The sequence below is a fragment of the Malurus melanocephalus genome, unplaced genomic scaffold (genome assembly GCF_030028575.1).
Source record: "Malurus melanocephalus ecotype Western Australia unplaced genomic scaffold, MMel_1.1 scaffold_494, whole genome shotgun sequence".
NCBI lineage: Eukaryota > Metazoa > Chordata > Aves > Passeriformes > Maluridae > Malurus > Malurus melanocephalus.
The window spans coordinates 346,232-363,304 of record NW_026623726.1 but is presented as its reverse complement, the minus strand read 5'-3'; the positions used below and the strand labels follow the sequence as shown (position 1 = coordinate 363,304).

The 17,073-nt window shown below is 39.2% G+C and overlaps 1 protein-coding gene across 4 annotated transcripts in view; it reads right to left on the bottom strand.

The window, feature by feature from the left end:
- Nucleotides 1-458: 458 nt before the first annotated feature.
- ATE1 (arginyltransferase 1) overlaps nucleotides 459-17,073 on the bottom strand; it is a 65,260-nt gene continuing 48,645 nt past the window's right edge. For all 4 annotated transcript variants that reach the window (XM_057381166.1, XM_057381167.1, XM_057381168.1 and 1 more), the window contains exon 12: nucleotides 459-3,785. In XM_057381166.1, the coding sequence (XP_057237149.1) occupies nucleotides 3,607-3,785 (179 nt within the window). In that variant the 3' untranslated portion in view covers nucleotides 459-3,606. The remainder of the gene's footprint in view (nucleotides 3,786-17,073) is intronic.

The following is a 17,073-nucleotide window of genomic DNA, read 5'->3' as shown; positions in this document are numbered from 1 at the left end:
GAAATGTGTGGYTGATCAGGCTGGAGCTTCAGAATGATCACCTGGCAAAGATATTCATTCTCAGAACCTCAAAAGGATTGATGGATGCAGACTCCACAGGAGGAACAGGAGAAATCCCACCAACATCTCCAGCCATGGTGGTGCTGGGCTTTGAGAAAAATCTCGTTCAGGAATCCAGAATTAGCTGAAATTGTGTCCCATTCAGCCAGAAAATGAAGCAGTGTTTGGTGATCTTTTTGCACACAAACCCAATTTCTGTGCTGCTGGTTTGACTCCTTAATTCAGAGATGATTGGTTTTTGTTCAACCACATAGAAATGGTGCAGGTGAACTCAAACAAACAGCTAGTCCTGCATAGCATCCATTTGTGAAAAGCCTATTTTATTTTATTTTATTTTATTTCATTTCATTTTTATTTTATTTTATTTATTTTATTTTATTTACTCAGAAAAGAAGTGTAAATTGTATTTCACACCACCTCTTCATTAATCTGTCTGTCTGGAACCAAAGATTAGTTCCAAAATGGGAAATTTGTTTTGAACATGGTTCTGAACATTGATTTTTAAAGGCATCCCTTCAAATCATTGCTCCCCTTTGATGACCCCTTTGATTTTGCTGATCAGTGGACACTTGGTCAATCTCCAGGATAATGAATTCCYTACAAAGTAATACAAAAATCACATTCAGAGGTATTATTTCTTATAATAATTCACAGAGACTGGAAATAACTTTATTTTCTACACTTGCAAGTCAAACAGGCCTGTTAAAAGCAATTACAAACTCAACATGCGGGTTCTTTTGCATTTACTGACATGTGCTGATGCTGGAAATGTGTAAGCTTCCCATTTCTTTCCAATTCATACAAAAAATTATATTTTTTAGCACTGCTCACAACTCTGCATTTTCTTATCACCATTTTATGTTCATTTATCATCAGAACAGAGGACAGGACAAGGCAATCTTACATTGGGGATTGACTCTCACAAACCAGCTACACCAAAAACACTCTCATAAAACAGTTTGTGCTAAATTAAATATCTCTAGATTCAATAATTGTCAACGACAATACATTAAATAAAATTGGAATAGTGGTGAATTTTCAGCTCCACTGAAGTCACAGGCAAAATTTACAGAACTTCATCCTCAGCCTCTGTCCCCCTTCTAAAAACAGGGAYAGAGGTATCAGTCCTGAAAAATACTGCACCAGTTTCCTTCTAAAAACACTACAGTGAGTCAGATCTCAGCAAACCACACCAGATGAACTCGGTTTCTAAGTTAATCTCAGTGCTGCCTGTTTTTGCTTTTTAATATAAATACATATTTGAGTTGAGCAGGAGCCAGGAGCCCAGCCTGCCATGGGGTCAGAAAGTGAAAGCACCATTTCAGACTCACAGGAAATGGTCATTTACCTCGAGTGGACAGCTTCAAGCTGTGCTCAGCTTTCAATTCATACTGATCTCACTTTCCTTTAACTGCAGTCCTTAAAAGCTCCCCCAGAGAAACAGAGCATCAGATACAAGTCTGACCCAAGGCATATCARTAACAAATACGGGCACCAAGAGATGGAGCTCTCCAGGAACTCTCAGTGGGGACATAAAATCTGCTCCCTGGAAATTTAACAGAAGCCCCAGCTTCTCCAGGAGCTCAGCGTGGCCACCATTAAATGGTTTTGATAAAGATTTTGCAATTTATCGTGAAATTCATATCATACAAAAATGTTTTCTCATTTATTTTGGTTGCCAGCCATATGGGCACCACCACTTTCCTGCACCTTGTGTAGGAAGAAAATGTTACACAATTTGACAAGTCAGAGGGGTGAAARTATTTTCTCCACAGAAAGGAAATCTTCACAATAATCTCCACGRGGATTATTCAGTGGTTCTCCCAGGGCAGGAGGCTGAGGTAAGGCATGGACAAATGRGAAGGTACAGTGCAAAGAAACTTCTCAGTACCAGGCAACAGAAAAACACACACCAGCTKGGAGGCTGGCAGGAATGGCCATTTCTGTTGTAGATTGGGAGTAGATCAATGCCATGCAGCCCAATTAATAAAACATAAAATTACTTTTTAAAGTTGCTATCGAAGCTGTGCTCTCTGTCAATAAGATTGCAATATTACACTAATTTCATATCAGATATGAAAAAACGAAATTAAATCTGCATTGCACTTGATTCCCCAAGTTCTTATGTCTGCTCCACATAAAAATTAATGATTAATAATATTGGCCAAGTGTTTAAAATTAAGTCAATGAATCTATGAATGACAGGTGATGTAACCCTCAGAGGGTAAAACTGAATTTGTTTCCTTTCTGGGGGAAAACCACCCATATATCCTTGAATAAGAATCTTTGTTCAAAGGCTAACAGGAAACTCCAAGTTGATTCAAGGTAAATACCAGCCCCTGTTATCCAAGAAGATAAGAAACACAAATGCATTGGTAATGTTACAGCGTTGTAATACATTACTGAATTATACAACTGTGTTATTTCCCCAAATTCCTACAACTTGTATGACTTGATAGGGACACAGACAACGTTCATAGATGAGATAATAAAGTGCTTTCATAAAGGATCACAACTTCCTGTGTTTCCAACAGAAGTATTTACTAAAAAGTTATTAAAGATGTTAACCCGTGAGCTGCTGCACCAGAAACAAAACAGTCAGTAAAAAAGCAGGAATATGGTATTTAAGTCTTCCTGCATAATTCTGCAGGAAAAAAAAAAAAAGCACCTGCAACAAAACCCAGCAGTGGTACCTCCTGTTGTTTTTTTGTTAGCATAGTTCTGCAATGTGCAGAGAGCTCCAGGATAAACCTCTATTTGGAGCTCTATTCCACATTAGCAATGTGCATGGAAATACCCACTCCTGCCAGACAAAGGATAAGGCTTATASCAAAAACCACCGTGCCACTTGGCTGCAAATCTTTGGTATATTTATAGTGCAACTGTTCTGCTTCTTCTCTGAAGGGCAAAGTTTTCCAGAGCACTGCATCCCCTGCCACTGAGAACCTACCAGGAACTCCTAMACTCACTAGGACCTCTGACACTGACTTACTGCTTTAAACAAACCAAGAATGTGCAGTGAAAAGAATTTCTTCCTGTTTTTTAAACATACTGCTGAAATAAAATGGTATAATGCCATAAAGTGATAGCACGTTTCAGTCCTCTTGCAAGATTTTAGGAGCGTACAAATGCGAGCACGAATTTCACGGCGATTTTTGATGACAGATCTCCAAGGTGCTATTTGAAAACAGCTGTGATTTGATGATTGTTAATCTAGATTTAGTCAACCTTTGTCTCTACTAGAAAAAAAAAAAAGACACCTGTTTTTCATTTTGCTTCATACYTAGAATTATTCATAATGCATAGAAAGGCTAGAACTACTTAATTAAAATATACTGCAAGCGTGTTTTTCTACACTTCTATTGCTAAAGCCTTGCTGTACTGTAAGATTTACTGGAGTTGGCCTTTACATACAGTACCATGTGCTGACATTAGCCTGGATAAATACCTGTGTTTCAGCCTGTTTCAGCACACAGCTATGGTACAGAGCATCCCGTGGCAGTGCAGTCAAAGGCAGCGCCATTGAAATGCCAATTTTGTGGGTTTTCAGCTCCTAAACAGCAGCATTCTTTCTGAGCAGGTCTGTCCCACCAGGCTGGCATATTGCTGAACGTTGGCTTCGTCACTGGGCCCCTTCCTCCTCTTCTTGTAGACGCTGTAAGGCATCACGGTTCTCTTGTGGAGCACTCTCACCCTGCCCAGCTCCTTCAGGCGCCCTTCATCCACTGCACAGGCAATCAGAAAACACACAAATCAGTTATTTATACTGTCCACATCACCTTCATGTATACCACCAGCTTCAATAATCATAATGGAAACTGCATGAAGTGAGGGAAGTCATCTGCAGATGAAAGCTGAGCTGCAAAGTGTTCTTGAATCGTGGAAACAAAACCCAGCCTGCAAAGGAACTGTGTGTGAAAAGATAAATGGTGCATCACGCATTTCTAATGGTGATGGATGGCATTTCTGAAAACACCTCTACTGCTGGATTTAAAAATTCACATTCATTTAATGCCCCTGGAGCCAGAAGTCAAACTCTGTCTGGGAAAGGCTCTAAAACAGAACTGACCAGGAGAGATTTGTCTTTACTGCACCCCTTCCAAAACCCACCAGCACCAGCTGGGACAGGTGTATTAAAACCAGCAGGAAGCCCCCAGGCTGTTTCCTTAGGTGAACATCAGGCAATAAAACACTTTCCCAGGTGAAACTCCCCGGCCCTCCAGCCCCCATCTGTTTTCCCCTCACTTATAAAGGTTTCTGGGTGCCTTTCTACATGTTCTTACTTCAAGTCTGATCCCTGAGCTCTGTACATCAACAGGTTGAGCAGTGAAAGCACTCCCTGRGTGGGAACAACCAATTCCTCTTCAAAGATCCACCACAGTTAAACCTTATTACCTCCATATACAGACCCCTTGTGACTTAATTTATCCAGAATCAAACACATAAGAGTGTTGTTGAACAAGTTAAAATTTCCTTATTTTTATGAATCCCATTGAAGCTCCTGCTGCTGAATAATAATGTTATATAGCTGCTGTGTGGCAGAAAAATTTGCACTACAGTGTTAGAAAACTCTTTAAAGAAACTCAGAGAACGTGCAACACATCTGAGGCCACTGCAGGATAAATAAGTAAAATTATTACAAAACAGTGGGGAAAGAAATCTTGGACTTTTCTGAACTTTAGGTTCAAAAAGTCACCAAGAAGAGTCAACACAGACTGAAGCATGAGTTTGAGAACAGAACCATATAAATGGCAGCAATAATAGAGATGCTCACTGGAATATCAGTATTTTGGGACATAAACTATGAAAATAGTTTTCTTTTGGACATTCTTTCTGCTTTTAATTTACGCTTCTTCATGTTTTAAGACAAAGGAGGCCRTGAAAAGCTTTTCTGTGCAAGACCTTCTCAAGAACCTGCCCCTGTTCATCCAAAGAAATGGTTTATAAACCTTTTTTTTCTGCTGATTGCCTGAATTTATTATGTGAAACTTAATGAAGGTTGCCTTACCAAGTTTAGAATGACTTYATTACTTTTATCTGTGTTTTGATTCCTGACATGAAAGCCCACTGTGTTTCTTAMRAYTTAACTAGGAAAACATGGTTTGAAGGAAGAAAATCTGAGCAGTGCTYGCTGAGATTGTGCTCTCCACTAATTATTGTTGGCAATTGCTTTAGATAAACACCCAGTCAAAAACACTTTATGGCTTTCTCTCCCTCTTTTGAAATCCATCAGGTTTTTGATGTGTGGCCAACACCTCCCTGATATCCCAATAGGTTGGTTTTACCACCARCCCTTCTGCCTCTTCTGTTACATCCTCCTCCTTCCTGAGCTCACCRAGGAAAAATCTGCAAGTTTAGCCACTGGAGGTGACACAAGTGTMAAGTTATTTTAACTTCTGAAATTGGAAAGTTTCTATTTACTGCACCTCTAGGCTGACTCTCAGTCTGCACTCTGAGATGGATTTTGGCCAAGCTGAGCCCTCACAGCCCTTCAGAGCTGTTCACTGCTCACTGTGTGACACTCACTGAATTCAAATGCTCCCAAAGGCTGATGCTCTGGCTCAGTTCATCCTCTTCTTGCACTGCTCCTGGCCTCAGGTTTGATTTCCTGGAGTGACAAAAGCTACTGAACCTTTGGTTTCACTGCAGCCTTTCTGGCTCAGCTGACCTCTGCTCTTGCKGCTCAGCACTTACTCCAATTTTACTCGTTGCCTCCTTGCAATTAAAAACAACATTCCAAATTTCTACACTGATTACCTGTTCTTCTACTGACTCCCCTTCAAATAAAAGCTTTAATAATAAAAATAAACTTCTGTAAAAGTACTTAAATATGTGTAATTTAAGGTCCATCTGAAAAAGAAACCTTTTACTGAGATGTTAAGTAAAATAATCTCAGGTACATAGTTAAGCTTTCAGAGAAGGCAAATAGGAACTCGTGTCACCATCATAACAAATCTGTGAGTCCAAAACTCAGCCACCTGTCATTTGCTGCTGGTCTGGAGGCAAGATCATAGGAATTCAGGAAACTATTTCCTTTAAAGAAAATTTTAAAATAAGCAGAATAAATTTAAGATAATTTAAWGGAAAATAAAAGCAGCTTGGGCTCTGGCACACTTTAACAAAGAAATCACTTTCCCARTAAGAAAACTTAAATATCTGCTCCTGTTGAGTGGCACATGGTAAAATTTTTCTATTCCAGATGATGCCAACTGAATTTTAACAGGCCTTCCCTGAGTGGCTGATGCTGGGATACAGCATCAATCACAATCCAAAACGAGACCAAATGCTTTATTAAATAAAGTGCCTTGCTGAAAATAAGAAAAAGCCATCCTGTTACTTCCAAGCTTTAGTAAAGAAAYTTTATTTAGTGACCTCTATTCCTGGAAAGGCCCTGACTGATCAGATAGTGCAACAGTATGTTAGGGCAACTTCAGTCATTGCTCTAATTACTGAATGCAGTATTTTCACCACTAAAAAGTTTYTAAAAGGGCTTATTTTTTCCTCCTCACACTTTCTCATTTTTCACCTCCTGAGCTGTTGATTTATTGTAGTCTGCAGAAAAGACACTGTCATTTGACATAAAAAAACAAACAAGGTTCCATCCCTTAATTCAGTTACATCTATCAACATAGCCTGGATGGTAGATAMACAAAATACAGAGCCATTAATTATGGAGACTGAAAGTACCTGYAATTTTAGGAAACTGGGCAACTGCAGCTGCCAACTGAAAACAGAAATATTATTGTGGAAGTCTGAGAGCTAAAAATACAGTTGAATTCTTGTTGAATAAATTAGCTGTCACTTCTTTCTTTTCTCCCCTATACTCCTACAGCAGCAAATTATTTATGTTGCAGTTGTCTACTGAAATTTGAATACAGGAGAGATTTCACATCTAATTCARCCTTGCCACTGTGACCCCATAAAGACTGCACAGAGGTGTTAAAATGTTCTGTTCCCAGCCCCACAGCACTGTAAAATGGCATTCACACATGGAGGATTTCCTTTCCCAAACCCAAAGCATATCAGATATGTTGCTAAGTACCAGAAGAAAACAAAGTGAAGAGTGACCCAAAATGTCTCCATGATGTCTTGGCAGGCTCTGGGCTGAGTTCCTGACCCAGCTCACCTTCMCCAAAAGTGGCCAAGCCTGCACTCWCCCCAAAAAAGGCTTTCAAACTSCAGGGATRAGGARGAWCRTGAGRAGCAGGAARCSMAACACACTCCTGGATAATCCAGCTCTTATTTCTTTGCACAACCCAAATCAATTCATCCCTAAAACAAACTGCCTCCCAAAACCAAAACACCATTTTCAAATGCTGATATGCATTCCTGCTGGAACACCAACATGAAATAAGGASGAGAGATTTCACCTTTTTTATTCACAGCCATAGCTGGGCAGCAGTGTGCTTTTTTTGAAAAATCCAGAATTTCATGGTCRGGATTTTTTTCTTACAGCTCAGGGGTGGATTAGCATTTTTCTGACGTTATTTTGGGAAGGCCACATCCAAATATTTTTATTCTTCACGTGCATTAACCTTTATTATTACTGCCTAATWTAAGCTGAAGTGAAAAGCAGCTCCATCTGGTCAGAAAGCTGGGTAAGCATGTGCAAAGCTGGACAAGTGAGACTTGGAGAGGGGAGCGGGAGCTCTGCAAGACCCTGGGAGCCAAAACCAYGCTGAAAAAAGGGTGATGGCTCACAGGTTTCTGCAGCAAACYCTTACTAAAGCAGCTTTTTGGTGGTGGCTGAGTTGGGCCAAGCTGGTTTTGATCAACARTGATGTGGAAGGGCAGCCTGAGCTGCAGAATCCTGCACTGCCCCCCTTTAGAGGCTCCTCCCTTACAAAAATGGCATTTTTTGTCAAGGATATAATCTACAGATTAAAAATGCAAGGTAACTTTTYTTTTTTAARTGCTTTTTTTCATTTACTGGAAAACAAGTGAAGAAATAATTAAAAATAAGTGATAAATTTATTGGCTTTCTTGGTTTTCTAAACAGGAGAAAAGACAACTGCCAACTTCCAAAACAGCCCACATTAATCACAGGAAAATAGTTCCTACATTTCTGTACAGAATGGATTCAGAATTARTAAGAAGCCTAACTGAGGATTGGTATTTCTAATTCAAAAAAAGGAATGGTACTCCTGCTAAGCTCTGAAATGATACTGATTCTGATCATAAATTTCAGTTTCCTTAAATGCTCCTTCAGTTCCCTGGAATAATGAAAGTATTTGGCTATCATCACTTTGTAACTGCATCCATACTCTGTAAGAACTCGGGTATTTTTTTCCCTATAGCAGGATGAAAACAGTGAAAGAAAGTAAGGAAAAGGCWAAGAASCATCYCTAATTCAAAAATCAAAATATTTMATATTGRGCCATYACCTGAAACCTGGGATTCACTTTGRAAACAGACATTGAAGGAAACYCCCATTATAAATTTGCTTAAAWATAGMGTCTCAAAAAAATTATTTTTACTTCTAAGCATTAAATCCATTGAACAGAAAGTATGAAGACAAACAGTTGACAGCTGCTGCATTTCCAGCCCTTGGATATGATGGGTTTTTTGTTTTAAGTTGCTTGTGGTTTTTAATTTTCAATTTTGAAGCACTTAGGATTTGCAGAGGTTTTAAAGGATGGACAGAATGTTTCCATTTTTACAATAAAGAAAAAATAAGTTAAAAATTTGATTTACAGGGAGATTAAAAGTTTCATGATACCCAGGCTTTCAAACTAGGTGCACAAATGATAAAAAGAASCACCATCCCTTGCTGGTTACCCTATGGTGATGTTAATTTATTTGAGAAACACTGCAGCCTTGTTGAATTTTTTTGTTAAAGAAAAGCTACATCTGGTTTACATGACCTTGTCACAGTTAATGATCAATGATTTTAAAACAAAGAAACTGCAAAAGGAAGAAACACATTAACTTTTCAAATTTTGTGACTGAAACATAGGAGATATTAATTACTGGAAATCGAAAATCATTCCACTGCAGCCAGAAGCCAAATCTATCCGACCTTTGAATTTAAGCTCATTTCTTACTCAATATAAAGCATAATCTTTTTTATTCAAAGTATAGGCTGTCTTCCTCAAAATCACAAGGGACAATCAGAAATAGGCATTAATAGTCATATTTATATGAAACAGTGAGTTGAAATGAGGTTTTTSTCATCCTGCTTCTTTCAAACTGGACTCATACATTAAGGAATATTAAAGACCCGTATGCCTTGGGGCATAAAAATACTAACTCAAACCAAAATAAGAGTACAGTTAAAATGAAGCATAAACAACAACACACAAAAATTCAATGAAAAGAATTCTTAATTAAAACCAGACAGCACAAGTCACAAAGGAAGTACAGTAAAATGCTCAGGATATTCTCAATCAGCCAAATCTTTGCAGTTACTCTAACAAAAGGRAAAAGGAACTTTTGAAACCGCTGTTCAGAAAGAATACGGAAAACGACATTATCGATGATCCCAAAACAGAGGAATTACAGTTCTACAGGTACAGGGATCCTTAAAAAGGGCAAAGACAGGAAGTTGCAACGAGGGGAAATCCTGCAGGCATCTTCCAACCCAAACTTTTGGGCTTTGTGCCTGGRCTGCTCCAACTGGGTGATGGTTTGCAGCTCAGCGCCGAGGGGAGCGCGCTCGCCCCGCTGTGCCACGGGAACAATAACTCATTGTGTTGTGTTGGGATCCCCTTATTCCTGTAGTAAACACGAGCAGGGGCCACTGTGAAACATTTCCTGTCCATGCAGCAGCTCCCAGCAGCTCRGGGCTCACTGYAAYTCACAGCTCCTGCCTTACCTGGAAACAATCCCTGCCCGGCACTAAAACCCAATGGAAAGTGATGCACATCAAACAATCTGTGTGAAATTCCCAGGTTATTTGAGGAGCTCTGACATAATATAATTATTCTAATCTAAACCCCAACACATTATCCTGAAAAAAGGTGACTGGAAAACAGCTACTCCAGGGCAAGATTTAAATCATAGAATGTCAGAATCATTCAGGTTGGAAGAGCCTTCTRAGACCATCRAGTYCATCCATTAACCCAGCACTGCCAAACCCACTAATCCATGTCCCCAAATGCCACATCAACACAGCTTTTAAACCCCTCCAGGGATGGAGGGCACCACCCTGGAGAGCTGTTGCCAGTCCATGGGGTTCCTTCCAACCCAAWCCTTTCCATGATTTCCATTCTTCTATGAAAAACCAATACAAAAGACAAAAGTTGAAAGTTGTTTTAAGGAGTTTCAGCTCTTAAAAAAAAGTGGGAGGGAAACATAGAAAAAATCTGAAGGAAGAAAAGAGTTAAATACTATTTAGTAAAATATTTGAGCTGCCTAGAAGTGAACGTGGCAGAAAGCAGCAAGAGGATCTTTCAAAAAGAAGGGCAAAGTCCTCRTTAAGGCTGATGTGTGAGGAGGAAAAAAAACAGAAACCAGAGTCAAGCTGAGAATTACAAATGCAAACACTTCCATGAAATAGGAAAAACTGAAGCAATTGGCAGTAGCTTATCAGCTAAATAAATCAGATTACAGCAATCAATTTGCTGGCTAAATTAATTAAAACATGGAATCAATTACGTTCCACRTGAGAAGCTGGGATGATGTCACAGAGCGGGGAGGGAACGAGGATCATTCCAGAAGGTCTGACCCTGGCCCAGGTTTCCCTGGAGGATGCTGGAGTGTGGCTGGGGCTCAGCACATGCCTGTGGTGTCCCTTCCATGGCTGAGCCTGGGCCTAATTACAGCTGTTAACTTTTATCACATTTGGAAACCAGTCCCACATGCTCATTGTCCTCAGCACGAAATAAATCTGCATCGTCTCTCTGCTTATCCCACATTACTGAACTTTTAATTTCTGCTCTTGTGCTCCTAACACCTCCTGCGTATGGAAAATGATTCCTACAGGATTTGGCAGCCCTTGCCCTTCCCCACATTCCCCYGAATCTTCACCAAATAGAAAAATAAAAGCAGAATTATTCCACTAGGAAATCAAATATCACAACACTCAAAAGGTGAAAGAGTATCTTGAGCATAAACCTGTTTAAGATTCATCTTCACAGTGCAAAGAGAAGTGAAGTATGCTGGGACATCTTTATTTTTCAAGGAATGTTCTCAAAAAAGAAAAAAAGGAATTTCAAAACACATGCATTTATTTCACAATCTCTATGATGGTCACTTTGGATTAATACACATTTTTAAGTATTTTGCAGTCCAAGCCAAAGGTTTCATGCGCCACACCAGAAGTCAGACAATTGTGCTGCTCCAGGGGACTGGTTTAGTCTGCTATATGTATGTTAATAGCAGATACATTCAGAATATCAATAAATACAAACTTTTAAATCACAAATATTTATTAAAGTTTGCATTTTCTAACYCACACACCAATTTATGCCCTGACAGTTGTTTAGGACCCACAAATTAAGGGAATAACATTGGCTTTTTTTACAGAAGCACTGCAYATGAGGCTAAAACCCCATGCAAGTCATTTCAATTTAATCTAAATATACTAAAAAGTGAGGGAAAAATGTGCCTGGCTACACCTTATTGGCACTATCTTCATTGTTTAAACATCTTGTACATTCAAGGATCACACTGGATTTGGAAAATTCTGATTGCTCTAAGTGTTCATAAAYTTAATTAGAAACAGAGGAACTTGTAAGATGTGTCTGTTCTAGAGAAGCTGCTAGAAGGAACTGCTATGTCTGTCTTTTTCTTGCTTACAGAATTCAAATTTATTACCTATAGCTCTGATAATAGTGGAAAGTTACATTTTTAGAAGAATTTAGTTTGTGATCTATCAGTTTATTCAAACTTTTTTCCCAGCTCTCTGAAGTAGACAACTCTATCTTCAAAACAAAAATTACAAGCAGTTGTTTTAGAGCAAAGCAGCAATTTCTTCTAAATCAGATGATTGCACAGCTCCAAACAATTGGTTTAATGTTTTCCATCTGCCACGGTTTTGTGACCACATTTTCATCTTCTCAAGGAGTTCAGCGCATTTCTCCTTGTAAACATTAATCTGCATCACACCACCCTTATAAACATTAACATAGCCTGGCCTTTGCATTAATCCCTCTGCCTACATCCAAATCCCTCTGCCTACATCCATCCTACACGGATGCAGCCCTTCACCAGGGATCTGAACTCTGAGACGTGACCAAATGGCAACCACAGTTCACTTGCAGGACACAAATATGTGATCGTGGCTTTTCTSTTAAAAGGAGGAGGAACAAAACCACTATCACACTAAGATACTATAATTTTAAAATATACTGTAAAATTAAACAGCCTCTGTACTGGATGGGGAAAAAAAAGTCAACAAAATACTTGTGTTCACATCCACAATAAATGTAAAATRTGTTTGAAATATTATTTAATAACAGAGTGCACTAAATTGTACATAAAATGTTTTAAAAACACAACACTAGAAATTATAGTTATTGAAACAGTTGTGACAAATTATTTTTCTAGTGAAAGCATTATGCACAAAAACACGCATTAAAAATAAACACAAGTTTTGTGTAACTGCACAAGCCTGTAGAGTTCTGTTTTTATTTAAGTTTTATTTACTGGAACTAACAACACTCAGTTTCTTGCAAGAAATGTTAAGATTCATAATGCAATCACTCTTAAGAGGATTYTGAAGTTTTTAAATACTGGGATTGTTGTTTGCCTTTTACTATAGCTTACYGTGAGCAACAGAACAGATAAAAATACATAGAAAATGTATTTCTAAAGAAACAGTCTTTTCAACTTATATTCCTTATATTAAGTTTTTTAAAATCTGGTAAAAACTTGTAATAAATGTTACAAGATTACCACAGAGAAAGACTGGAAATCTTAAGTCGTTTTCTTTAGTTTAGTAACTCAAAAACTAGTGATCTGCCATGAACTCATAACATGAGTACAACATGGAATGGGTTTTTTTACAGTGATTCTTGTGAGCATGAAGTGAGAATTTTCTGACTTTCCATAGCTTTGTGAAGCYTCCCAGGACTTTCTCCTGAGAACAGGAGCTCAGGCACTGATTTTAGTGTTACTTTGGGTTTAGGTTTTGTTTTATTCCAAAGGTTAAGCTTCGCATGAACACGAGGCAATTTTAAAGGCTTTTTGGATTCCAACATCTGTCCTTTGTRCAGCCACAGCCGTGCCCAGCTCCTGGATGATCACTGGAAAGCACAGAGCAGACAAATCATCTCTGGATTCTGGTGCCTTTGGCTCAGACCAGCGGGGAACAGACTAAAGCCTGAGCTTTTCTAAGGACTTCTGCTCTGCTGGGAGAAGAAAGGAGGTCTTTACTGCTGCRTGGAGGTGGAGAATGCAAAGTCTGATGTGCAGCAAGAGCAAGGAATTGAAGGTGGTTGTTTAATCATTTGGCTTTGTAACCTCTTCAGATGGTGTATCCAATAACAGCCTCCCTTTTTCACCTCTACAAACACTTATCCAGATGCTCAAGTCTGAATTCAGCCATCACTTATTTCTACAGTTTGCTCAGAGAAGTCCTACTTCTCATTGTTCTGCCTATATGAACCACTGCAAAATTCTTTTCCCTGTCTTCTACCCATGTCTCTGCCAGCTACCTACATCCTGATCATATCAGAGAATCTCACTTCTAAAGCTTCCCAGTTTGCCTCAATCTCTCTCCATTCCTAGCACCTGCAGGCAGCAATGTAAGTGCYACCCCTGACTACAGGATCGTGTCCCAGACAAGGTGATCTGCTTTGAATGGAACTGCTTTGTGTGTCTCCATATTCTTAATTTCACTTACACCTCTCTTGCTGCACAAGATTTCTCCATGARCTCTGAAAGACAACTAAGACATTTTCTTAGATCCCTCTTTGAAACTCTCCTTCACCGTGATGTTTACAAAAAGGTCAGTTTAGTCTAATACTATTTAGTCTATTAATAGACTGTGATTTAGTCTACTACCAGAACTGAACAGGAAACCAGAARTGCCTCTCTTTCTTTATCCCATCCYTGTGCAGCCATCGTGGTGTGTGTTAACCATACCCTCTGGAGCAAAGAGTCTCTACAAACACACAAAGCAAAGGCAGAGGAGCCTGGGTTTTGCCTTTGTTATGTGCAATTTTTCAACGCTGAAGAAAATACTTTCATTTTAATTAATGTATTCCATTCGATGCCATTTTGATTTCACTCTGTTATTAGATCTGCAGGAAGCTGAACAGATGTGTATTAGCTTAGCCAATTTATCAACTTCAGCAAACGAAATGGTTAGGACAGAAAAAGCAYTGAAGTCCTTTTGAAGTGCAGCTCTCAAAGGCTCTGCTCACACAGCTTCAGCAGACACAGAAAGGTGGGAAGCAGCTTCCATCCCTGRGATTGCTGTGGGCCATGCCTAGAAATTGGGACAAAGCTTTTTCACTTGGGTGACAGCCCCCTGTTCACCCTGGCTGGCACCATGCACACCCCACGTTATCTATAAAAGCTTTGAAGCCACCACTCTTAGGTTGGAATTGTATCTGCCCTCATATGAAGTTGCTTTTCAAGGGTCTTGACAGTCCAGCACTGATGTGAAGAAAGATTTGAAATTTCCCAGTAATTTAATCACTAAAAGTAGACTTTGATAAAAAGTTTACTTCATGAAGACATTTCTCACAGACTTCTCMGGGGAGCAACAAACTGAAAATCTCAACAGAGATTAGAGAGAAGACATRTCACTGATTTAGCCTAGAAAATGGAAAGTAGAAGGACAAAAATATTTTCAGRATACCCAATATAATGATTTCTAACTCTTTCCATACTGTTTCATGGGTAAAGCTGTCAGTGAAAGCACCAACAAAGTAAAACCCTGCAGAGCAGCTCTGGGAGAGGGAAGTAAAGGAATGCCCAGGAACATTTCAGCAAATGCTCTCATGTGACTGACTTCTGCTCATCAGTTTGATGTGTTAGCCAAGTCACTGCCTGCAGAGCAACCTTTTAATTAACTTCTTCTTTCTTTAGCATATCTCCATCTGTACTTAAAGCTAATGGCCTGTTAAATGAAGTTCAGCACCATCTCCCTTTCCAGAATGCATCAGGATCCAAACCCTCTATTAGTGCATCACTCACCAACTACTTACTTAGTTCTAAATAAATCCTTGGCCACTGGTTGCAAATATCAGAATCTGCACAAATCTCTCTCATTTAAAAGATGATGCCAGGTCTTCAAAATTTTTCGAAGTGAACAGACAAAATCAAGAACCTGTTCCAAGGCACGAGTTATATAAATTAGTATTTTCTTATGCTTAAAAAAGGGCACTTTTTATGAGTACCTTTTTCCTTTTTTTCCCAGAGAAGTGAAAATAAACCTGATTTAGGAAGGAGCTCTGCAGTGTAACGTGTATGAACACTCAAAAATCCTTCTTGTATTACAGCTCTGAGCATGTAACACACTCTCCTAAACCTGCAAYTGCTAAATTCATTAGGTAAATTTTTAGACTTTATTTAAAAGAAGGGAAAACACATTAAAAAATTCAGGAAAATGACTGAATTATGATTGAATTATGAATTATGTCTCATACTAATCATGAACAAAGTAGTATGAGGCAGTATTTCAGAGATTTTCTGACATTACAGACACTATTAGAAGATGACCATTGCCAGTGGCTGTTTCCTTGGCCCAGGCAGCAGTGAAATTCTCACCATTTCTCCCAGTTGTTCACTGGATTTGGTTATTGCCCCTGGTTTCTGTGTCAGAAATCCCACTTCTGTGGGATTTAACCAACATAATTACGGACAGTGCKACAGAGAGCTGATTCAGGAGGAACACAGCACACCAACATTTGTACTGCTCTTCTTAAAATTCACTGTAATTTCATTAACTCCTATTAGTGACTGTTGGAGAGGGCAAAGAATGAGGAAGGGAACTGATTTCCCTGGTGAGAAATGGCTTCCTTCGAGCAGCAGCTCAACCCCCCAGTGCCTACGAGCTCCCAGCAGGCTCAGAGCATCTCAACTGTGCAGCTCTGTTTTAATTTCCTCAAACCACAGGACACAAGTCACAGCTCCAGCAGATATTCCTTGCTGATACTGGTGCACAGCTTTGTGTCCTGTGGTTTCCAAATGCCTGCTATGCCACAGGGATCTCACACCAGCCACAAGATGCTGCCCCTCAGTTTCTGTGGGGTTAACACCTTCACAGGCACCAGTTTTGCACTCTTTCCTTTCTAAATAACAAGGGTACCCTGAGCACYACTGATCTCCAAAATCATTCCCTTCTCCCTCCTACCTTTGCAATTTTTTTCCAGTTTCTCCTCACCAATCAAATGATGATGTATTTATTTGAACCTTGCTATTGTAGTTCTTATAATTCTTCTTTTTTCTTCTCTAGTGTTCCCGCTGAGCAGCCAACAAGCAGGCACAGGATGAGGAAAAGCAAGGACCTCAAAAGCACTTCCACAACTTCAGTCTTGCTCAAGCAGTCTTTTCAAATTCCTTTGATTTACTGCCCTTCCAAGAGTTAGCTCCCTAGGGAATCCTACTAAACTATAGTAAAAAGGATCAAAATTTAAAAAAAGCAGAAAGTAAAAAGAGTAAAAAGAAAGAAGTAGCTGTTGAAGACTACTCAGACAGGTAAATCTGTATTTTGGTGGCTAGAAACAGTCCACAGTGTTACATGCTCCCAAGCTGAATAATACCACACATCTCTGAATAGTATCTCAGCCACACTCATTTGTTATTCACAGGATAAAGAAAACTTCAAGAAAAGGATATTCAACAAGCTGCAATTAATAACAAAAGTTAAATTATCCCTTTCCCAAGCACCACACCAAGCATCCTCTAACAWTCCTCCCTTGGGGCCTCCCATTGGCCCTCAGAGTCAGTAACTAAAGAAATACACGGGTTTTTTCCCATTTGGTTGCCTGGTTTTACAGTGTTCTGGTCAGCAACATTTTCAAACAGTCAGTGCTGGTAAATCACTAAGTACTCATTTTACACAATGTGTAAATCTACACCACATTTACTTCAAGATGTTTAAGGTGCATCTGCTGTTTA